The sequence below is a fragment of the Salmo salar genome, chromosome 10, assembly GCF_965601325.2.
Source record: "Salmo salar chromosome 10, fSalSal1, whole genome shotgun sequence".
In the NCBI taxonomy this organism is placed as follows: Eukaryota; Metazoa; Chordata; class Actinopteri; order Salmoniformes; family Salmonidae; genus Salmo; species Salmo salar.
Window position 1 is genome coordinate 70,039,402 of NC_138300.1, and position 21,706 is coordinate 70,061,107.

General features: G+C 44.0%; 1 protein-coding gene across 3 annotated transcripts in view; it reads left to right on the top strand.

Moving 5' to 3' along the window:
• Nucleotides 1–17,556, top strand: part of LOC106591140 (membrane-associated guanylate kinase, WW and PDZ domain-containing protein 2) — a 401,362-nt gene extending 383,806 nt beyond the window's left edge. For 2 of the 3 annotated variants that reach the window (XM_082957127.1, XM_082957129.1), the window contains exons 18-22: nt 6,316–6,586; nt 9,409–9,637; nt 10,063–10,206; nt 10,469–10,607; nt 13,907–17,556. In XM_082957127.1, the coding sequence (XP_082813253.1) occupies nt 6,316–6,586; nt 9,409–9,637; nt 10,063–10,206; nt 10,469–10,607; nt 13,907–14,373 (1,250 nt within the window). In that variant the 3' untranslated portion in view covers nt 14,374–17,556. Of the gene's footprint in view, nt 1–6,315; nt 6,587–9,408; nt 9,638–10,062; nt 10,207–10,468; nt 10,608–12,998; nt 13,088–13,906 lie in introns of all 3 variants that reach the window. The other variant, XM_082957128.1, reaches the window with a different exon arrangement.
• Nucleotides 17,557–21,706: the final 4,150 nt, after the last annotated feature.

The window sequence follows — 21,706 nt, forward strand, 5'->3', positions numbered from 1 at the left end:
ACAGGTCAGCGCCATCTTGGAACAATCGCATATCAAATCTACTCTTGTATACTATTGTAAATAATCCCTTACCTTTGATTATCTTCATCAGAAGGCACTTCCAGGAATTCCAGGTCCACAACAAATGTATTTTCGTTTGAAAAAGTTAATAATTTATGTCCCAATAGCTTCTTGTTAGCGCGTTCTGAAGGCTGCACCAAATGTACCGTCGTGCGCGGGACTTCTCTCTCACCAAAATGCAAAAAAAAAATATTTAAGTTCGTTCAAACATGTCAAACGTTGTATAACATAAATCTTTAAGGCCTTTCTCAACCAGAGCTCCAATAATATTCAAGGGGGACGGTTGTATTGTCTTTCAAAACGTTTCGAAAGGGGAGGGTAGCCAGGGGCGCCGGCGTCATAATGGTGACGGCCCTCCCCATGTGACCAAGATCAACAGCCTCTCTTTGGGTTAGTTTTCACAGCAGAAGACTCAAACCACTTTGTAAAGACTGGGGACATCTAGTGGAAGCAATAGGAAGTGCTCAATGAACCATAGCTCACGGTGTGATTTATAGGCAAAGTGCTGAAGTTGAGTCGCAATTCAGAATTCCACATCCTGTTACGATCTGTCTCGGGGTTTTGACTGCCATATGAATTCTGTTATACTCACAGACACCATTCAAACAGTTTTAGAAACTTTAGGGTGTTTTCTATCCACATATATTAATTATATGCATATCCTAGCTTCTGAGTTTGAGTAGGAGGCCGTTTAAAATGGGCACATATTTTTTTCAAAAATCGCTGTAGCGCCCCCTAACCTGGGCGTGCGTCAAGAGGATAAAGGAGCGTCTTGTCTTTAAAATGGTGTAAAATAGTCATATGTTTGAGAAATTGAAGTAATAGCATTTTGAAGGTATTTGAATATCGCGCCACTCGATTCCACTGGCTGTTGAGTAGGTGGGACGATTTCGTCCCACATACCCTAGAGAGGTTAACTGACTTGCCTAGTTAACCTCTATGGGCTAGCGGTGTTTTGTTCGTGCGTTCAAGACACTATCCGAAAGGGTAAATAAGGGTTACGAGCATGGCGCATTTCGTGACAAAAAAAATCTAAATATTCCATTACCGTACTTCGAAGCATGTCAACCGCTGTTTAAAATCAATTTTTATGGCATTTTTCTCGTAAAAAAGCGATAATATTCCGACCAGGAAATCGTTTTTTATTACAAAGAGAGTGAAAGTAAAAGCATGCACGAGCCTCAGTCTAATGGCCCTCTGATAGAGCACTTGCCAAACGCGCTAATGTGTTTCAGCCTGGGGATGGAAATACATCGTTCAGCTTTTTCCCGCCTTCTGAGAGCCCATGGGAGCTGTAGGAAGTGTCACGTCATGCCAGAGATCCCCTGTATTTGTTAGAGATGATCAAGGAGGGCAAGAAATTGTCAGACAGGCCACTTCCTGTACAGAATCTTCTCAGGTTTTGGCCTGCCAAATGAGTTCTGTTATACTCACAGACACCATTCAAACAGTTTTAGAAACTTTAGGGTGTTTTCTATCCAAAGCCAATAATTATATGCATATTCTAGTTACTGGGCAGGAGTAGTAACCAGATTAAATCGGGTATGTTTTTTATCCGGCCGTGCAAATACTGCCCCCTAGCCCCAACAGGTTAAATAAAGGTAAAATAAAATCAAACTCCCTACCATCCAATCTCCGGTTGGGCACTCTAATCAAATCAAACTTTATTTGTCACATGCAATGAATACAAAAAGTGTAGACCTTACCGTAAAATGCTTACTAACAAACGCTTAACCAACAGTTAAGTAAAAAGTAACACAATAATGAGGCTATATTTTTAGAGGGTACCGGTACCGAGTCAATGTATGGTTTAGTTGAGGTAATTTGTACATAGGTAGGTAGGGGTGAAGTGAAGTGACCAAGGAACGTGAAACTCTCGACCCGCTCCACTACAGCCCTGTCGATATTAATGGGGGCCTGTTCGGCCTGCCTTTTCCTGTAGTCCACAATCAGCTCCTTTGTCTTGCTCATATTGAGGGAGACGTTGTTGTCCAGGCACCACACTGCCAGGTCTCTGACCTCCTCCCTATTGGCTGTCTCATTCTTGTCGGTGATCAGGCCTACAACTGTTGTGTCGTCAGCAAACTTAATGATGGTGTTGGAGTTGTGTTTGGCCACGCAGTTGTGGGTGATCACAAGGAGTGGAATAGGCGATGGTAATACCTGGTTAATACCAGGTGATGTTGTTCAGTTACAAGTAAGATGTTAATGCCTACAGTTTTGAAATGTGCAATTTTTGATTATCCTTTAAAAAAATTGTGCTAAGAGTTAGTTGGGTAATTCTATGAAAATTGTGGCTTTCCTGTCCCGGCCTTATTCACTAGGAAACCACTTAAAAGTGTGAGATAATGACACAATTTAATTGAAGTGTTTTATTACTAATAAACATATGTAAGACAGTTATATTGCAAAACATGTTTTATACACTGCTCAAAAAAATAAAGGGAACACTTAAACAACACAATGTAACTCCAAGTCAATCACACTTCTGTGAAATCAAACTGTCCACTTAGGAGCAACACTGATTGACAATAAATTTCACATGCTGTTGTGCAAATGGAATAGACAATAGGTGGAAATTATAGGCAATTAGCAAGACACCCCCAATAAAGGAGTGGTTCTGCAGGTGGGGACCACAGACCACTTCTCAGTTCCTATGCTTTCTGGCTGATGTTTTGGTCACTTTTGAATGCTGGCGGTGCTTTCACTCTAGTGGCAGCATTAGACGGAGTCTACAACCCACACAAGTGGCTCAGGCAGTGCAGCTCATCCAGGATGGCACATCAATGCGAGCTGTGGCAAGAAGGTTTGCTGTGTCTGTCAGCGTAGTGTCCAGAGCATGGAGGCGCTACCAGGAGACAGGCCAGTACATCAGGAGACATGGAGGAGGCCGTAGGAGGGCAACAACCCAGCAGCAGGACCGCTATCTCCGCCTTTGTGCAAGGAGGAGCAGGAGAAGCACTGCCAGAGCCCTGCAAAATGACATCCAGCAGGCCACAAATGTGCATGTGTCTGCTCAAACGGTCAGAAACAGACTCCATGAGGGTGGTATGAGGGGCGGACGTCCACATGTGGGGGTTGTGCTTACAGTCCAACACTGTGCAGGGCGTTTGGCATTTGCTAGAGAACACCAAGATTGGCAAATTCGCCACTGGCGCCCTGTGCTCTTCACAGATGAAAGCAGGTTCACACTGAGCACGTGACAGACGTGACAGAGTCTGGAGATGCCGTGGAGAACGTTCTGCTGCCTGCAACATCCTCCAGCATGACCGGTTTGGCGGTGGGTCAGTCATGGTGTGGGGTGGCATTTCTTTGGGGGGCCGCACAGCCCTCCATGTGCTCGCCAGAGGTAGCCTGACTGCCATTAGGTAGCGAGATGAGATCCTCAGACCCCTTGTGAGACCATATGCTGGTGCAGTTGGCCCTGGGTTCCTCCTAATGCAAGACAATGCTAGACCTCATGTGGCTGGAGTGTGTCAGCAGTTCCTGCAGGAGGAAGGCATTGATGCTATGGACTGGCCCGCCCGTTCCCCAGACCTGAATCCAATTGAGCACATCTGGGACATCATGTCTCGCTCCATCCACCAACGCCACGTTGCACCACAGACTGTCCAGGAGTTGGCGGATGCTTTAGTCCAGGTCTGGGAGGAGATCCCTCCAGGAGACCATCCGCCACCTCATCAGGAGCATGCCCAGGCATTGTAGGGAGGTCATACAGGCACGTGGAGGCCACACACACTACTGAGCCTCATTTTGATTTGTTTTAAGGACATTACATCAAAGTTGGATCAGTCTGTAGTGTGGTATTCCACTTTAATTTTGAGTGTAACTCCACATCCAGACTTCAATGGGTTGATAAATTGGATTTCCATTGATTATTTTTGTTTGATTTTGTTGTCAGCACATTCAACTATATAAAGAAAAAAGTATTTAATAAGATGATTTCTTTCATTCAGATCTAGGATGTGTTGTTTAAGTGTTCCCTTTATTTTTTGAGCAGTATATATATATATTGTAGAGCACGGTGAATTTGTCTTGTCCCTCATGTCAGGAGTCATGGTTTAGTGACAGATTTTGATTTTAAAAATATATTTTTCTCCTGCTTTAAATGTCATAATAGAAAGGAAAGTATTATATTTATTTAGTGGACTACTTAAAAAACTAAGATACCAAATAAATATTAAAAATTATTTACAAGTAATAGCTGTCCCTCAATTTCATGTCACTGGTGTTAAAATGTATAAAAACTACCACTTTGAAAAAATGCAACATCCTTGCCAAATTCTTCCTAGGTTAAAGGTCAATTGTAAATATTCTTCAGACAGCGCAGGGATTCTGACCCACACCGCAGAGCAGTCTACCTTAAACAAAAACACCAGACGTACTTAAAGGATTTAGAGAGTCAAAAAATAAATAGAGTGAAGGATCTCACATAAAGAGAAAAAAGACGATATCGAAGGAAATGACGGGTCAGACAGGCAAAACACAGAGAGATTGAGAGCAGGAACGGCAGTGTTGACCCACCCATCCACTCCAGATAGTTAACCCAGTACTGCAAAGTCAGGATTAAGAACATGTGTCTGTAGGAAGACGTATGTACTCTGTATCTACAGAGTTACTTAAAGGGATAGTTCACCCAAATTATAAAATGACATATTTGTTTCCTAACCATGTATGCAGTCTATGGACAAGGTATGCAAGCCATGCTTTTGTTTACCTGGCCACTGTTTCAAATGCTAATTCTTCTGCATTTGTGGCACAAAACCAAAGCATTAATTGCTGTCAACCTTGTCCATAGACTGCTTACACGGTAAGGAAACCAATATGTCATTTCGTAACTATCCCATTAAGTAGGCCTATACAATATTTGTCACATGGCACAAGAATTGATATGTACTGTTTTAACAAGCTATGTAGTTTTGTGGATAGGCGTGAATTGCGTGACAGAGTAGGAAATTATTTGTCATAAAAAATATTGCTAATAAATTGATCAAATTTGTTTGAAATAATCTTATGTTTGTCATTGGTTTCACATTGTGTCACTGGTGTGGCATATTGGTGTTCTGGCATCAGAGTTGCCCAATTTAATTAAATATGTTTTTTGAATCTACCTAACTGTTGCTACATTCATTAGTAAACATTTTAAGGATATGATCATTCCGTTTTGATGACTCAATCTAAATTATTCCTAATGTTTAAAAAAACGAAATAATAGTATAAATGGAAAAATGTCAAACATTATAACTTTACACATGCATGTTAAAAGTAAATTATTACTAATCCAAACAATTTCGTAGTATTATCATGAACCTTTTCTCCCTTTGATTATATATGCAAATTAAATACTGAAATTACATTCTAGAAAGCCTGAATTGTCATCTAAAATATAGGTAACCAGTGACAAAAAGGCAGCAGAAGCATTTTTTACGTAATGTAGTAAAAATCTAAAAAATATGTAATGCTGTCATTTACGCTGATTTATAATGTTATGGAATTAACTATTATCTGACTATAAGTTTTGATTTAAAAAAAAGTAACATTTGTAAAAGTTGGCTGTTCAAAAAGTAACCATTTTCATAGAATGACCCAGTTGTGAAAGTTATGATATTAGCTTCAAAGTGAAAAAGAATCTCTTGACAAAATCTCTTAACGAGAAACCTGTATGAATAATTAAGCAATAAGACACGAATAGGTGTGGTATATGGCCAATATACCACGACTAAGGGTTGTTCTTATGCACAACACACCACGGAGTGCCTGGACACAGCCCTTAGCCGTGGAATATTGGCCATATACCACAAACCCCCGAGGTGCCTTGCTGCCATAATAAAATGGTTACCAACACAATTAGAGCAGTAAAAATAAATGTTTTGTCATACCCGTGGTATACGGTCTGATATACCATGGCTGTCAGCCAATCAGCATTCAGGGCTCAAACCACCCAGTTTATAATGTCTGTTAGGGGTCGATGGAAAGGGAAAATAGAAAGAGAGACTAAGAGAGAGATATAAATATATAACAATGGCGAGAGAGAGAACAGTGCCTACATCTTTGGGGACTAAAGTGACATTTCTGACATTTCCTTTTCTTATTACGTCATGTTCATTTTTCAATTAGTTTTCAATTAGATTTCTTCTGTTCCCTCTGCTCAGGGCACACAGTGTTGTTTTGTGTCAACTGTTGCTATGAAACCTCTCCATTACTACTACGAAGCATATCTGTTGTTACCATGAAAACTACATTTCTCCATCTCAGATCCCAACTCAGGGCCCAGCTCAGAGAAGCAGAGCCCCATGACCCAGAAACACAGCCCCCAGGCACAGCCCAGCCCTGTAGCCACCCAGCCCAGCCAAGGAGCCTCCCAGGCAGGCCCAGCACCACCAACAGCCCAGCCAGGCCAAGTACCAGCAGTAGACACCCAGCCGGCCCCAGGAGCAGCCGCCCAGCCCAACCCGCCAGGGGCCCAGCAGAGCCCGGTCGCCCATCTGCCCAGTCACCCTCCCCCACTCTACCTCCACGATGGAAGGTATGTAGAGAGAGAGTAATGCTTGACCCTATCTGTCAGTGACAGTCATTTTTGTCACAAGTCACAACTACAGTTATTAGGATGCTTCTCCTATGCAGTTTGGACATGGCGTTTTGTGTGTGTGTGTGTGTGTGTGTGTGTGTGCATGACGGATTGTGTGAGGGTGGATTTTGGTTGTGTGTGTACATGTGTGTGGGGAGGGGGGCATATGCTAAGATTGTGGAGGTTTGTATACATTTACAGATTGTGTGTGTGTGTGTGTGTGTGTGTGTGTGTGTGTGTGTGTGTGTGTGTGTGTGTGTGTGTGTGTGTGTGTGTGTGTGTGTGTGTGTGTGTGTGTGTGTGTGTGTGTGTGTGTGTGTGTGTGTGTGTGTGTGTGCGCGTGTGTGTGTGTTTGAGCAGGCTGCAGTATAATATTGCATGCTATAAACTTCAGCAGGTGACAGGTAAGCAGTCTGTTTCTCTCTCGCTCTCTCTCTCTGCTCGGTTGTGTAACACACCACTTAACTGATGCCAAAGTGAGTAATTTACCTTTAGATATCCTCATTATAATACCTAGTGGCCAGCCGTAGGGTTACTATGTTCCCTGTCACACCCAGAGAGAGAACTGCCTTCGTGAAGGTTGGGCGTTTGTGTGTGTGTATCACACCCAAAGAGAGTGCTTTGTGATGTGTGTGTGTGTGTGCGCACGCGCACCTGCCTTTACCTCCTGTCGTGGTCCGCCCAGACAGAACACACACAAAGTAATCCCTACACACCTCAGACTATGGCAGAGCTACAATCAAACACATCACGGCATTAGTCAAAGCTCTGGTTTTGATTCACCTCAACTCAACATCTTATTGCTTACTACTATTTATTGTGATGACTGAGGAAAACATGACTGTTTAAGGTTAGGAAAGTGATCCGGTTCTTGCTGCTGGCCTTGGCAATGAAGAGTGTGTGTGAAAGAGTGCCACCTACTGGTGATGGTCTCTGACAGAGGTGCCGGTTTAGTATAGGTACAAGACAGAAATGACCAGCAGGAGACAGATGCACAGCTCATACGTTTATTGCCATACCACACCGGACAGATGGCAATACAAGAAGGAGATTGAATGTGAATAGTATAAGTGGTTTCTAAAACCGAGACAGAAATACACAGTGTATTACAATATGTTATATCAAATCAAATCAAAGTTTATATGTCACGTGCGCCGAATACAACAGGTGTAGACCTTACAGTGAAATGCTTACTTACAGGCTTTAACCAATAGTGCCAAAAGGTATTAGGTGAACAATAGGTAAGTAAAGAAATTAAACAACATTGGTTTGGTTCAAAATAATCCATAGTTATATCCAAATAGCGGTGTTTTGTTCGTGCGTTCAAGACACTATCCGAAAGGGTAAAGAAGGGTGACGCGCCTGACGCGTTTCGTGACAAAAAAATTCTAAATATTCCATTACCGTACTTCGAAGCATGTCAACCGCTGTTTGAAAATCAATTTCTATGACATTTTTCTCGTAAAAAAGCGATAATATTCTGACCGGGAATCTGTGTTTTAGTACAAAGAGAGAGAAAATAAAAACATGGGGTCGCCTCGTGCACGCGCCTCAGTCTCATTGTCCTCTGATAGACCACTTACCAAAGGCGCTAATGTTTTTCTGCCAGGGGCTGGAATTACATCATTCAGCTTTTTCCCGGGTTCTGATAGCCTATGGGAGCCGTAGGAAGTGTCACGTTACAGCAAAGATCCTCAGTTTTCAATAAAGAGAGTCAAGATGAACAAGAACTTGTCAGACAGGCCACTTCCTGTAAGGAATCTTCTCAGGTTTTTGCCTGCCATATGAGTTCTGTTATACTCACAGACACCATTCAAACAGTTTTAGAAACTTTAGGGTGTTTTCTATCCAAAGCCAATAATTATATGCATATTCTAGTTTCTGGGCAGTAGTAATAACCAGATTAAATCGGGTACGTTTTTTATCCGGCCGTGTAAATACTGCCCCCTAGCCCTAACATGTTAAAGTGTATCTATATATGTGTGTGTGCGTGCGTGCGTATGGCGTCAATATGCTTTTGTGTTTTGTGTTAGAGTATGTTTGTGTGTTTGTTTGTGTTGGAGTGTCAATGTAGTATGTTTGAGTGTGTGGGTAGATTCCAGTAGGTACGCATTGAGCCATTGCAAGTGCAAAATAAAAGGTGATCAATGCAAATAGTCCAGGTAGCCAGTCTTTGGTAGAAGCTGTTCAGGAGCCTTTTGATATCAGATTGTGCTCCGGTATCGCTTGCCATGCTGTAGCAGAGAGAACAGTCTCTGACTTGGGGGGACTGGAGTCTTTCACCATTTTTAGGGCCTTCCTCTGACATTGTCTGGTATTAAGGTCCTGGATGGCAGGGAGCTCGGCCCCAGTGAAGTACTGCGCCGTACGCACTACCCTCTGTAGGTCCTTATGGTCAGACGCCAAGCAGTTGCCATACCAAGCAGTGATGCAGCCAGTCAAGATGGTCTCAATGGTGCAGCTGTAGAACCTTTTGAGGATCTGAGTGCCCATGCCAAATCTTCTCAGCCTCCTGGCGAAGAAACTTTGTTGTGCCCTCTTCACGACTGTATTGATGTGTTTGGACCATGATAGGTCCTTAGTAATGTGGACACTAAGGTCAAGGGAAGGGTGCCTATTGAAAGAGCTAGAGTCCCACAGTTTCTGGCTCTAACTCCCAGGGTTAGATAGAGGGTTAAAGTCTGAAGGTTTTGTGTGTGTGTTTGTGTGTGTGTGCACTACAAAGGGAGTAGGGTGCCATTTGGGACATAGACACTCAACCCTCTGTCTGTTGTCCACAGGTCAGAGGTGAAAGCCAGGCAGGATGTGAAACCAGACATCTGCCAGCCTCCGTTCACCGACTACCGGCAGCCCCCCGTCGACTACCGGCACCCTCCAGTGGCTGATTACCGACAGCCGCCCACGCTGGACTACCGGCACCCTCCTCCCCTCATCGACTACAGACAGCACTCGACATCACTCGCTGCACAGTTCCCTCTAGCACAGTTTCCCCCAGACTTCAGACCACAGGTAAGACTGAATATCCCAGACTTCCCTACTACAGTACACACCATACCGTAGCCCAGAATTAGCCCAGAATTCCATAGTACAAACAACACTCAAAAGCTGCACAGCTTCCACTGGCACAGTTCCCCCAGACTTCAGACCACAGGTAAGACTACTACACATCAATGTTAAGATTACAAATCCCAGAATCCCCTTTAACAGACAACACTCAGTGGACAGTTGCATTTAGGGGTTCCCCCCAGACTTCAGACCACAGGTTAGACTGCCGATCCGGGTTTCCCCTACTACACACTACAGGTTAGACAACATACCCCACAATCCCATATTACAGACATGTAAAACTACACATCCCAGATTACAGACAGGTTATTGGTTGGCTATGTATTGGCTTTAATGAATGTTGGTTCTTGGTTTTGTGTTGTGAACAGGACTTTGACTACTTCACGGTAGAGCTGGAGAAGAGTGTGAAGGGTTTTGGCTTCAGTATCCGTGGGGGGCGGGAGTACAAGATGGATCTGTTTGTGCTGCGGCTCGCCGAGGACGGGCCGGCCATCCGCAATGGCAGAATGAGGGTAAGTAAGATCACTTCTTGTCCTGTCTGAAATGCAGCCACATTATTTTCCATCTCAATAGTGATGCAGTACTTCATACAGTATGACCTCTCTCAATGCTCATCCTGTCCCATCCTTACTTTCTCTTTTTAATCGCTTTGTCTCTCCTCTCTAACTCTCCCTCTCTCTATTTCTCTCTCTCCCCCTCTCTCCCCCTCTCTCTCTCTGTCTCTCTAAATCTCTCTCACTGCCTTTCCCCTCTATCTCTCACTCTCTCTCTCAGGTGGGGGATCAAATCATTGAGATAAATGGGGACAGTACCCGAGACATGACTCACGCCCGGGCCATCGAGCTGATCAAGGCGGGGGGGAGGCGGGTGAGACTGCTGCTGAAGAGAGGCACAGGACAGGTGCCTGAGTATGGTGGGTATCCTCCAAACACACCTCCCATATTTATTTCTCTCTCTCGCTCTTTCCTTCTCTTGCTCTATCAATTTATCTCTCTCTTTAATTACATTTTTCTCTCTCAGACCATCTTTTTGTTTCTGGGTGACTGTCTCTTTCTTGCTCTTGTTATTTTAGTTAATTCTTGTTCAGTTTCTCTCTCTCTCTCTCTCACTCTCACTCTCACACTCACTCACACACTAACGCATACCACTGCAAATGTTACAACCATGATTAGGGCTGTTATGGTAACCAGCACAGTCACGAGTCATGACAGCAGTCAAATTTGACTTGAATGTTGAGTCACAGTAACTAGACTTCTCCAAAACTGCGCTCTGATGCAACTGATGGTCATTCATAGCCTACCAAATGTATTACCAGTCAGTCGCTAATGGCCTGGAACTCAGCGCTCTATTGTCCCTCAATGCAAATGCCATCAAAAATCTAATCAAACACTTCATGGGAGCCCTGCATTCAGAGTTTGAGTAGAATAGGATCAGCTGTTGCACAGGGAGAGCCACCTCCTCATAGCTGGTTGATGCATAGAATGAAATAAGTGTTCCTTTAAGCCCATGTTACACAACATTTTTATAGGCTATGCTATGCAAATGTGTGAGAAAACGGTTTTGGTGGCCTCTATTTCAAAGAGGAGGATCCCATAAGCTTTGTATAGGCTAGCCCTACTATGTTTATTTCTCAACATTCCTAATTTTAAGCACATTGCTTCACTTTACAACCAGAGTAGCCTACCTGGCTGGCATGAAAATGAACCATGGGAAAAGCGTCCTCCATTTGCTATTTAAGTGCATGAGGTCTTTAACAGGTGCATGAAAATGGCCCATTCTAAATCAAAACTAATTTCACACATATTATTTAGTATATGTGTCAAGTCCTGACCAGTAAAAGGGGTTATTTGTTATTGTAGTTTGGTCAGGGCATGGCAGGGGGTGTTTGTTTTTTGTGTTTCTGAGTTTTTTGGGGTTATGTTCTATATTTTCTAATTCTATGTTTATATCTAGTTTTGTTATGTTGGGTTTTTGGCAATGACCTTCAATTAGAGGCAGCTGGTTGTCATTGTCTCTAATTGGAATCCATATTTAGTTGGGTTTGTTTTCACTTGTGTTTTGTGGGTGGTTATTTTCTGTATAGCCTGGGAGCCTGATGGAACTGTCTTTCGTCATTTGTTTAATTTGTTTAAGTGTTTTCTTTAAATAAATTAAGAAGATGAGCACTTGGTCCAATCCTGACGACGCCCGTGAGAATATGTAAAGACAAGATTAAATTGATAAAAGTCTGATGGGTGAGAATATTATCAAGTGCTTGACAAATTGTGAATGATAGACTGATGAAGTGTGTGCAGCCTGTGCAAGAAACAGAGCAGAGCGCACACACTTCATTAGTCTTTCATTCACAACTAGGCCTTTCATGTGTCTTTTTTCAAATCATCATTAGAGTTGCACCATACAGTTACATAAATAACTCTGAATTAAGCATATAGGAGAAACTGTTTCAAATGATCACTTTGTTAACCGCTCAACACAGAATAGTGCGCACTCCATCGGAAATCATTTAAGAAAAATATCCTTTCTATTTTATCCAACTATTTTCAGTTGTATTCTTCTTACTATAAAATAATATAAATAATGCTACGGGAATTATAAGCAAATCTTATCTGCTGAATGTTAGGCCCTGTAGCCCACAGCAACATGGCATAGCCAGATCAGGGCCTAACATAAGGACAACTCAGAATATGCTAGTCTGTTCTTCTGAAATAGGATACATTTTCTTCATATCATGTTTCTTTAGACCTGCCCAAAATATGTAATTTATTGTGATGGTGTAGGCTATATTAAATGGATTTGAGACTTTTTTTAAAATGTAGATTTTCCAAAAGGTCTTCATCAGTGGCTTGAAGGTTATGCGTGGAGGCCGGAGATGCTAAAAGTGTTTATGTTAATTAGTGGTCAATTACCATGAGACCGGCTGACAAAATTGTATGACCGCCACAGCCCTAACCATGATGTTTGCTATAAACAGCAGATAATAACTCACATTTTTCATAACTGCCTGCTCTTACTGCTGCTGCTCTGTGGAACCTGAAATCCATATTAACTGATACAACAAAAGCTTTAGCTAATTCAATCTGCTTCCATAACCCGACATTCAAGCAGCATCTACTTTATGTGTGCTCTTTTGTCAATATTCTTCTGTCCTCTGTATTTCTCTCAAGTATAACCCATGCCCAGTCTTCTGCCGATGCTTTCTCCGTATCAAACTATACTTTGTGAGCTAACAGTTGTGAAAGGGTCTATTTTTAACCCCTGCTTTAACTCTAATGATTGGTATAGACTTTTACTCCCCTTCCCTTAGGAATGGTACCTTCCAACCTCTCCATGTGCATGAAAAGTGACACGCTAAGTTCCCCCTATTTCTTCCTAATGGGCCACTCTAAAGACACGGTTCGTGAAAAGCTGCATGTCTTTCTCTCCATTCTGACTCTAATTTAAACCTGTTTGTGTGCATGTGTGAGTTTGTGCAATTGTGTGTGTGCGGGCATGTATCCTATGTGTGTGCATGCTGGCGTGTGTGCGTATATCCTACATGTGTGTGTATGCACGTGTGTGTGTCTGTCACTGCATGTGTCTCTGCATCAGTGTGCATGGTAATATCAGTTTTTTTCTGTTGAGACAATCAGGCATGTGTTTGGTTCTGGTGGTCTCGGTAGAAAAAACAATCAGGTCTGAAGAGGACCACCACCACGGTTGAGTGTGCAGTGATGTGCACTCTCAGTGTTGGCCAGGGCCGTCCTCACATATGCACACACACCTCTTTACTCACAGAAAGTTACTCTTGTCACACACAGTGTGCATCCCAAATGGCACCCGTATTACCCCATAGGGCTCTGGTAAAAACGTAGTGCATTATATAGGGGATAGGGTGCCATTTGGGATGCTGACATAATGATCTATATCTATATAGTCCTGACTGTCCTGGTGATGATATTGTAGCTGCATGTGTGTGAACAGAGATCTGGGTGTGGATGAAGATACATTTTCTATCTTTATCATTATCTATTCATAGGCAAAACGATCGTGTGTGTGTGTGTGTGTGTGTGCGGTGGGTGTGTGTGTGTGTGTGTGTGTGTGTGTGTGTGTGTGTGTGTGTGTGTGTGTGTGTGTGTGTGTGTGTGTGTGTGTGTGTGTGTGTGTACTTGCCTGCGTGTGTGTGCCTGTCACTGCGTATCAACCTGTAGTGTGAGTCTCCTCCTCTTTCAGTAGACAGTGCCTCCCCCTGGGATGCCATTCCTCCAGCCCTCTCTGCCCTGCAGGAAGTGACCCTTGACCCCCAGCAGCCATCCACCTCATCTTTCTTATCCCATCCAGCCTTCACCCCAAACTCCCCCCACCAGAGGCCACACCGCGTATGGCAGCCCATTCTCCAGACCCCAGCGCCACGAAAGGGGCTACAGGTGGCAGGTGCACCCAGCCCAGGGGCACCGTCCGTAGGCAAAGAACCCTGCAGTGGCCTGAGGAGTTGGAGGGGGGACCCCGAGAGCCCCAACCTCTGCCGCGGCCCCCCAAAGCTAGATGGAGGTCTGCGGAGAGGAGAGAGAGCAGCAGCACACACCCACGCAGGATCCAAACACCGCCGCTTGGCTCTGGGACTCTTCCTACCTGAGTGTGAGTCTGAACGGAGGCAGTTGGGACCGTGGGGAGGGACGCGTGAACCTCCAGGAGGGGCTTGAGCTGAGAGGTCTGCAGCCAAGGGATGAGGAAGGGGCTCTGCCGCCCCCCCTCAAACCATGGACGGCTCTGCAGGAAGGAGTACAGCCGCCTTCCTAGGGCCCAGGGAAGCCACCTGGGGGTGACAGACTGCCCGGCACCCTGAGGTCCTGGGACCTACACAGTCAGGAGGGAAAACGGATCCAGATCAGATTGGTTTACATTGGCTCAGACTGGATTCTGACTGGGTTGGATTGGCTGGCTGTACATAGGCTCCCAAGTCCAACTTACCACTCACACCATCAGATGCCAGAGGGATCTTTTATTCTCTCTCTCTCTCTCTCTCTCTCTCTCTCTTTCTTTGAAATCAAAAAGTTGTTTTTTCATGTTGTTCCCTCTTTCACGATAATTATACCCATTACCTTCAAAACCAAAGGACATATTACAGCTGGTGTGTAAACAAAAAGAGGACTCGCTCAACTCAACACTTTAGTCCAGGTAGCCATTTTGAAACCTGATGATACAAATCCCATTGCTATCCCACTAGGCTCTTTGGGTCTGAGCCAAGGTGAGCTATCGACATGTTCCTTGTTTCACCAGTCATCTCCATCAGACCTAAAGTGGATGGTCAGTTTTAACCACTGATGGGATGACACTTATCTAAAGAGAGATTGGAATATTGAGGTCGTTTGCCTATCGTTTAACTTTCTGTCCAATGGAGAGAATGATGAGATTATAGAACTGAGGGAGACGGAGGGAGGGATGTTAATTTAAAATCCTTCTGAAAGGTGAACGTTTTTGGACAGAGCTCTGTCGCCGAGACATCATACATGTCTATTGATATATCGTACATACTGTAAATGAAAAAATGTGAAAAATATGTACACTTGGTCATCTCCCAAAAATATGCCTAGTGTTTCTTTTTATGCATTGTTGTAGTAACATTTTAGAAGAACATAAAAAAACAGATATCGGGACCATATTTTAAGATTCATATTTCCAGGGCCTTTAATTATATACTACATATTAAAGACTCTGTGTGTAGTCAGCTGACAAGGGACTAGAGTGATGCAGGTCACATAGCCCTGTTCAAACACTACGTGCATCAACCAATGGTTGCGTGCCACGTCATTGACTGTGTCATTGACTGACAGATTGCGGTAGCATATGATGCAGTTAGCTGATACGTAAAATACCAATCCAGGCATCGTAAAATCTGGCCGATGTCAGCAACGCCTGTGCAGAGGAGTCGGCCCTCGGTGGTCTTGTGCATGAACCACCATCATCAAACAGGGACTCAAAATTCTTCTAGAAGTAGAATGTAGAGTGGACATCCTCACTGGGTATAGGTAACTGCCTAAATAAAGGAAACACCAACATAACGTGTCTTAATAGGGCATTGGGCCACGACGAGCAGAACAGCTTCAATGCACATTGGCATAGATTCTACCAGAAATTGTTTTGTTGATGTTGGTGGAAAACGCTGTCTCAGGCATCGCTCTGGAATCTCCCACAAGTGTTCAATTGGGTTGACATCTGGTGACTAAGATGACCATGACATATGGTTTACATCATTATCATGCTCATCAAACCATTCAGTGACCACTCGTGCCCTGATGTTGGGCCAAATGGCCAAAATACTGGCCTGCCCAACATTTTTATACATGACAATTAGCATAATGTGATGTTAACTGCTTAATTAACTCAGGAACCACACCTGTGTGGAAGCACCTGCTTTCTATATACTTTGTATCCCTCATTTACTCAAGTGTTTTCATTATTTCGCAGTTACCTGTAGCTAACAGTTGTGTATTTGTGTAATTTAGTTTTGTCGAATGGAACTAAAAATTGTCCATTATTGAGTCAAATGGAACTTTCAAGGTGTTTAAATCCATTGTTTAGGAACTCTGTGAGTCATAATACACACCGTTTATCAATCAGTCATGCAATCAGTCATGTTCATAGAAATAAACAATCTAGATTCTAGATGGGCTATGTATCAGCAGCACGTGAAACAGAGAACTCCAGCTGCCCATTCTATATTTCCCATTTCTATGCCTTTTACTGTGATACATGAACCACACCACTGTGGGAGGGGAGGCATATGAGTCATTGAGGAGCAGAAGGATACATGGGATACGAGGTGGGGCTGAGTGCCTTACTGAAAGTAGAGCAGAGCTGTTAACCTGGCGATCGCTAGCGGGGGTTTTTGCATGAGGGAGCAGAATGCAAAACTGTTTTGAGAGATTACAGTATACTGTACAGTACACATATCAGACAGCACGTCATACAGTAAGTGGCTAGTGCGAAGGTGTAAGCCAACTGACTCTGTTTGGCCAGAATACATTTTGAAACATCCCAAATTTACAGTGCCACAAAATATTTATGAAAAGTCTGACTTCTATAGCCTACTAGCTTTGTCATCATCTCATGGGTGCCTAAATAAATTGTTTGAGTAAAGTGGACTTTGGGCTTTCCTATGGGGATGATGTATAGCCTGTAGCAGAGGCTAGCCGTAGACATGTAGAGCCCTCCATGTTTGCACCAAACATTAGGACTCATATCGTATTTCTCTCAATGCAGATTCACTAGACTGAGTGCAGTGTTCCAGTCCAGATGATAAACATGTGATTTCTATGGTATTTTTTTTATTGAAACTGGTCGTGTTCCAGGCCACCCAATGCATTGCATCCACCAATGGTTGTGTGCCACATTATAGACTGTGCAGTCGGGCGTCAGACTGCTTTATCGTAGTATGTGGTTAGGTGATATGTTAAACACCTCTCCAGTCATTGTGAGATCTGGCATGTGTCTCCAATGTAGTCAGCTAGGAACGCGGACGATATCACTCAGCCTTCTGTGTACCACTTGAGGCTGTCCCCTGCCTGCCTGTTGTGAGTGATTTTGTATACAGAAAAAAAGATGACTAATGATAAATCTGAAGGATGACATGTTCATGCATCTCCCATTAAGCTCAGTATACCTGTGTCGTCTTAACCATGTATAATCCACCCTGTATAGCTGTATTCTTACAAAATATGGTTTACTGCACCATTGATACTGTAGTTTCAAAGACCGAAGTGAACAACTATTTTTATGAAAATGTGGCAGTACTGATATAACATTTTGGAAAAAAATGGCAAAAAAATTGTTTACCTAAAGATATTCTGAAATACTGTGAAATAAACTCGACATGGTGTAAAGTACTCCTTTTTGGATGTCTGTGTGGGTTTTTAATGTCTGAATGTGTTTAAAATTGTCATATGTATCAATTGTGTTCAATTTAAATTATCCATGTAATAATTGGCCCATAGACTGTTTAAAATGGATTGGCCACATTGTGTTATGGAAGGATACAGTGCCTTGCGAAAGTATTCGGCCCCCTTGAACTTTTCGACCTTTTGCCACATTTCAGGCTTCAAACATAAAGATATAAAACTGTAATGTTTTGTGAAGAATCAACAACAAGTGGGACACAATCATGAAGTGGAGCGAAATTTATTGGATATTTCAAACTTTTTTAACAAATAAAAAACTTAAAAATTGGGCGTGCAAAACTCTCTCCAGAAGTTCAGTGAGGATCTCTGAATGATCCAATGTTGACCTAAATGACTAATGATGATAAATAGAATCCATCTGTGTGTAATCAAGTCTCCGTATAAATGCACCTGCTCTGTGATAGTCTCAGAGGTCCGTTTAAAGCGCAGAGAGCATCATGAAGAACAAGGAGCACACCAGGCAGGTCCGAGATAGTGTTGTGGAGAAGTTTAAAGCCGGATTTGGATACAAAAAGATTTCCCAAGCTTTAAGAGAGAGGAGAGAAAAGAGTTGATCTCTGATATATTATTTCTTGATTGGGAAGCGTAGAGGTCTTTAATATTTCTTAAAAGTATCATTAATTTCAGCAGGGTCGAAAAATATCTCTTTAGTAAGAGTTTCTATAGCATTAATTGTCCTATTACCTTCCACTGCTCAGTTGCCATGCCAATACTTTGTGTGCTTTCTCTTCAAGCTCGTAGTTACGCTGTGTGTGTGTGTGTGTGTGTGTGTGTGTGTGAATAAAAAGAGTAGTCCCTATTTTGTGGGTGCATCTGTCTCCAGATGTCTAGTAAATTGATATCCTTCATGATTGACATGGTGAGCTTGGCGACTTTGGTAAGAAAGGAGGGTTTATCAGAGGACCTATCATGAATTGTATCTAAGCAAAAATGTTAATCTCCTCCAGCCAGTAGATATCCTGGTGGTGCTTGAGCAACCTGAACGAAGACATTCTGAATAAACATATGATCATCAAAGTTAGGAGCATAAATATTCAATAGGGTCCAAGACTCTGAAAACATATGCCCCTGCACCAAAACAAACCTGCCTGAGGGATCAGAGATGGTGTTGTTAACGCAGAAGGGGATGTGTCTACTTATCAAAATTGCATTTCCTCTTGCTTTGGAGTTAAAAGAGGACGCAAAAACTTTTCCTACCCAGTCCTTCTTTAGTTTCTTGTAAAAACACAGTGTCAGCCTTTAATTTCTAAATTTATGTATAGATTATTTTCCTCTTAATCGAGCTATTAAGACCTTTCATGTTGAATGTAACATATTTTAGTGGATTAAGCATAGGTTGGGTTTCAAATATATAACCGAAAGGTAATCCCTCATATGTAAATAGTCAGGTAATGTTTCAACTTTATTGTCACAGGCGTTGTAGTGAAGAGACCAAGGCGCAGCGTGTAGAGTGCTCATTCTTACTTTATTAAATGATGACACTTCAACGAAAACAACCAAACGACCACCAACAGTTCCGTAAGGTACTCAGACTATACGGAAAACAACCACCCACAAAACCCAAAGGAAATTAGGCTGCCTAAGTATGGCTTCCAACCAGAGACAACGAAAGACACCTGCCTCTGATTGGAAACCATATTCGGCCAAAATGAAGCATAGAAAATGAAAACTAGAACAAATTCCCCTTGAACCAAAAAATCCCAAAACACACAAAACAACCCCCCTGCCACGTCCTGACCATTCTACTATGGTAAATGACCCTTTTCACTGGTCAGGACGTGACAGTACCCCCCCCCCCCCGAAGGTGCAGACCCCGACTGCACCCCAAACAAAACCCACCCCAAACCTAAAGGGAGGGAAGGGAGGGTGGCCACCGTCTACGACGGTTCCTGTGCTACACCCCAAGCCCTTCCGCCAATCCTCCAGCTACGGGGGTGGCTCCGGCTCTGGGCGTAGCCCCCGTTCTGAACTGCCGACCACCGCTGGAGGATCCGGGCTGCGGCCCGCCGCTGAAGGCTCTGGGCTGCAGACCGTCGCTGAAGACTCTGGGCTGCAGACCGCCGCTGAAGACTCTGGGCTGCAGGGCGTCGCTGAAGACTCTGGGCTGCAGGGCGTCGCTGAAGACTCTGGGCTGCAGGGCGTCGCTGAAGACTCTGGGCTGCAGGGCGTCGCTGAAGACTCTGGGCTGCAGGGCGTCGCTGAAGACTCTGGGCTGCAGGGCCTCGCTGAAGACTCTGGGCTGCAGGGCGTCGCAGGAGGCCCCGGGCTGCAGGGCGTCGCTGGAGGCCCCGGGCTGCAGGGCGTCGCTGGAGGCCCCGGGCTGAGAGGCGTCGCTGGAGACTCCGGGCTCCGGGGCGTCGCTGGAGACTCCGGGCTGTGGAGCGTCGCTGGAGGCCCCGGGCTGAGGAGCGTCGCTGGAGGCCCCGGGCTGAGGGGCGTCCCTGGAGGCCCCGGGCTGAGTGGCGTCGCTGGAGGCTCCGGGCTGAGAGGCGTTGCTGGAGGCCCCGGGCTGACAATAAACATGGATTAAAAACAGAAACCCCACCCACCCTGATTGTCAGACTAAAACCACAATCCCAACAATCAAACATGAAAACACTTGTAGAGATACATTGTTGTTCGTTTTCCATCTTGCTTTACTAGCTAAACCTTGGTGTAAACTAAAACCTGCGACCTCTCTATGTTGAAAACAAATGTTGTAAATAGACATTTATGGCTGAATATTTACTGTCCACAGTAAGGGCTGCTTGAGTCTCTTTTCAGGGGAGAAGAAACAGGTAGGAAAGCAGTGGGCCTAAGCCTACTAAGCAGTGGGCCTAAGCCTACTAATTTGTTTCACCCAGTGGATATTGACTAAACCAAAATATACTATCCTGTAAATGTAATAGAACTCACCATGGGGAACAACACTGTTGAAAATGTCCAAATCAACTGTAGCGACCGGATAGCGGGGTAAACAGATCCAAAATCCAAGAAGACATCAGAAGTTAAGTCCCAGGATCGCACGGATAAGAAAAAACAAAAAAAACTGCATCGTGAATCAAACGCGGTTGAGTTCTTTGAGAAAAGTGAACAATTCTCCCGGTGTGTTGAATCAAATCAAATTTATTTTTATATAGCCCTTCGTACATCAGCTGATATTCTCAAAGTGCTGTACAGAAACCCAGCCTAAAACCCCAAACAGCAAGCAAAGCATGTGAAAGAAGCACGGTGGCTAGGAAAAACTCCCTAGAAAGGCCAAAAACCTAGGAAGAAACCTAGAGAGGAACCAGGCTATGAGGGGTGGCCAGTCCTCTTCTGGCTGTGCAGGGTGGATATTATAACAGAACATGGTCAAAATGTTAAAATGTTAAAATGTTCATAAATGACCAGCATGGTCAAATAATAATAATCATAGTAGTTGTCGAGGGTGCAACAAGCACGTCCGGTGAACAGGTCAGGGTTCCATAGCCGCAGGCAGAACAGTTGAAACTGGAGCAGCAGCACGGCCAGGTGGACTGGGGACAGCAAGGAGTCGTCATACCAGGTAGTCCTGAGGCATGGTCCTAGGGCTCAGGTCCTCCGAGAGAAAGAGAGAAAGAGAGAATTAGAGAGAGCATATTTAAATACACACAGGACACCGGATAAGACAAGAGAAATACTCCAGATGTAACAGACTGACCCTAGCCCCCCGACACATAAACTACTGCAGCATAAATACTGGAGGCTGAGACAGGAGGGATCAGAAGACACTGTGGCCCCATCCGATGATACCCCCGGACAGGGCCAAACAGGCAGGATATAACCCCACCCACTTTGCCAAAGCACAGCCCCCACACCACTAGAGGGATGTCTCCAACCACCAACTTACCGTCCTAAGACAAGGAAGAGATTGAAGAGATTGCTTCGGCCATTGTACTGAACTTTCATCCGCGCAGGGTGAATGAGGTAGCAGGTGATGTTCTTCACCTTCAGTTCTTTGGCGGCAGATCTGTACTTCTTGCAACGTCTGGCGAGGTCCGCGCTCATATCCGGGAAAAGGCTGACCCTCTTGTCATCAATGGTGATGTCCTCTTTGGCTCTTGTGAGTTGCAGTATC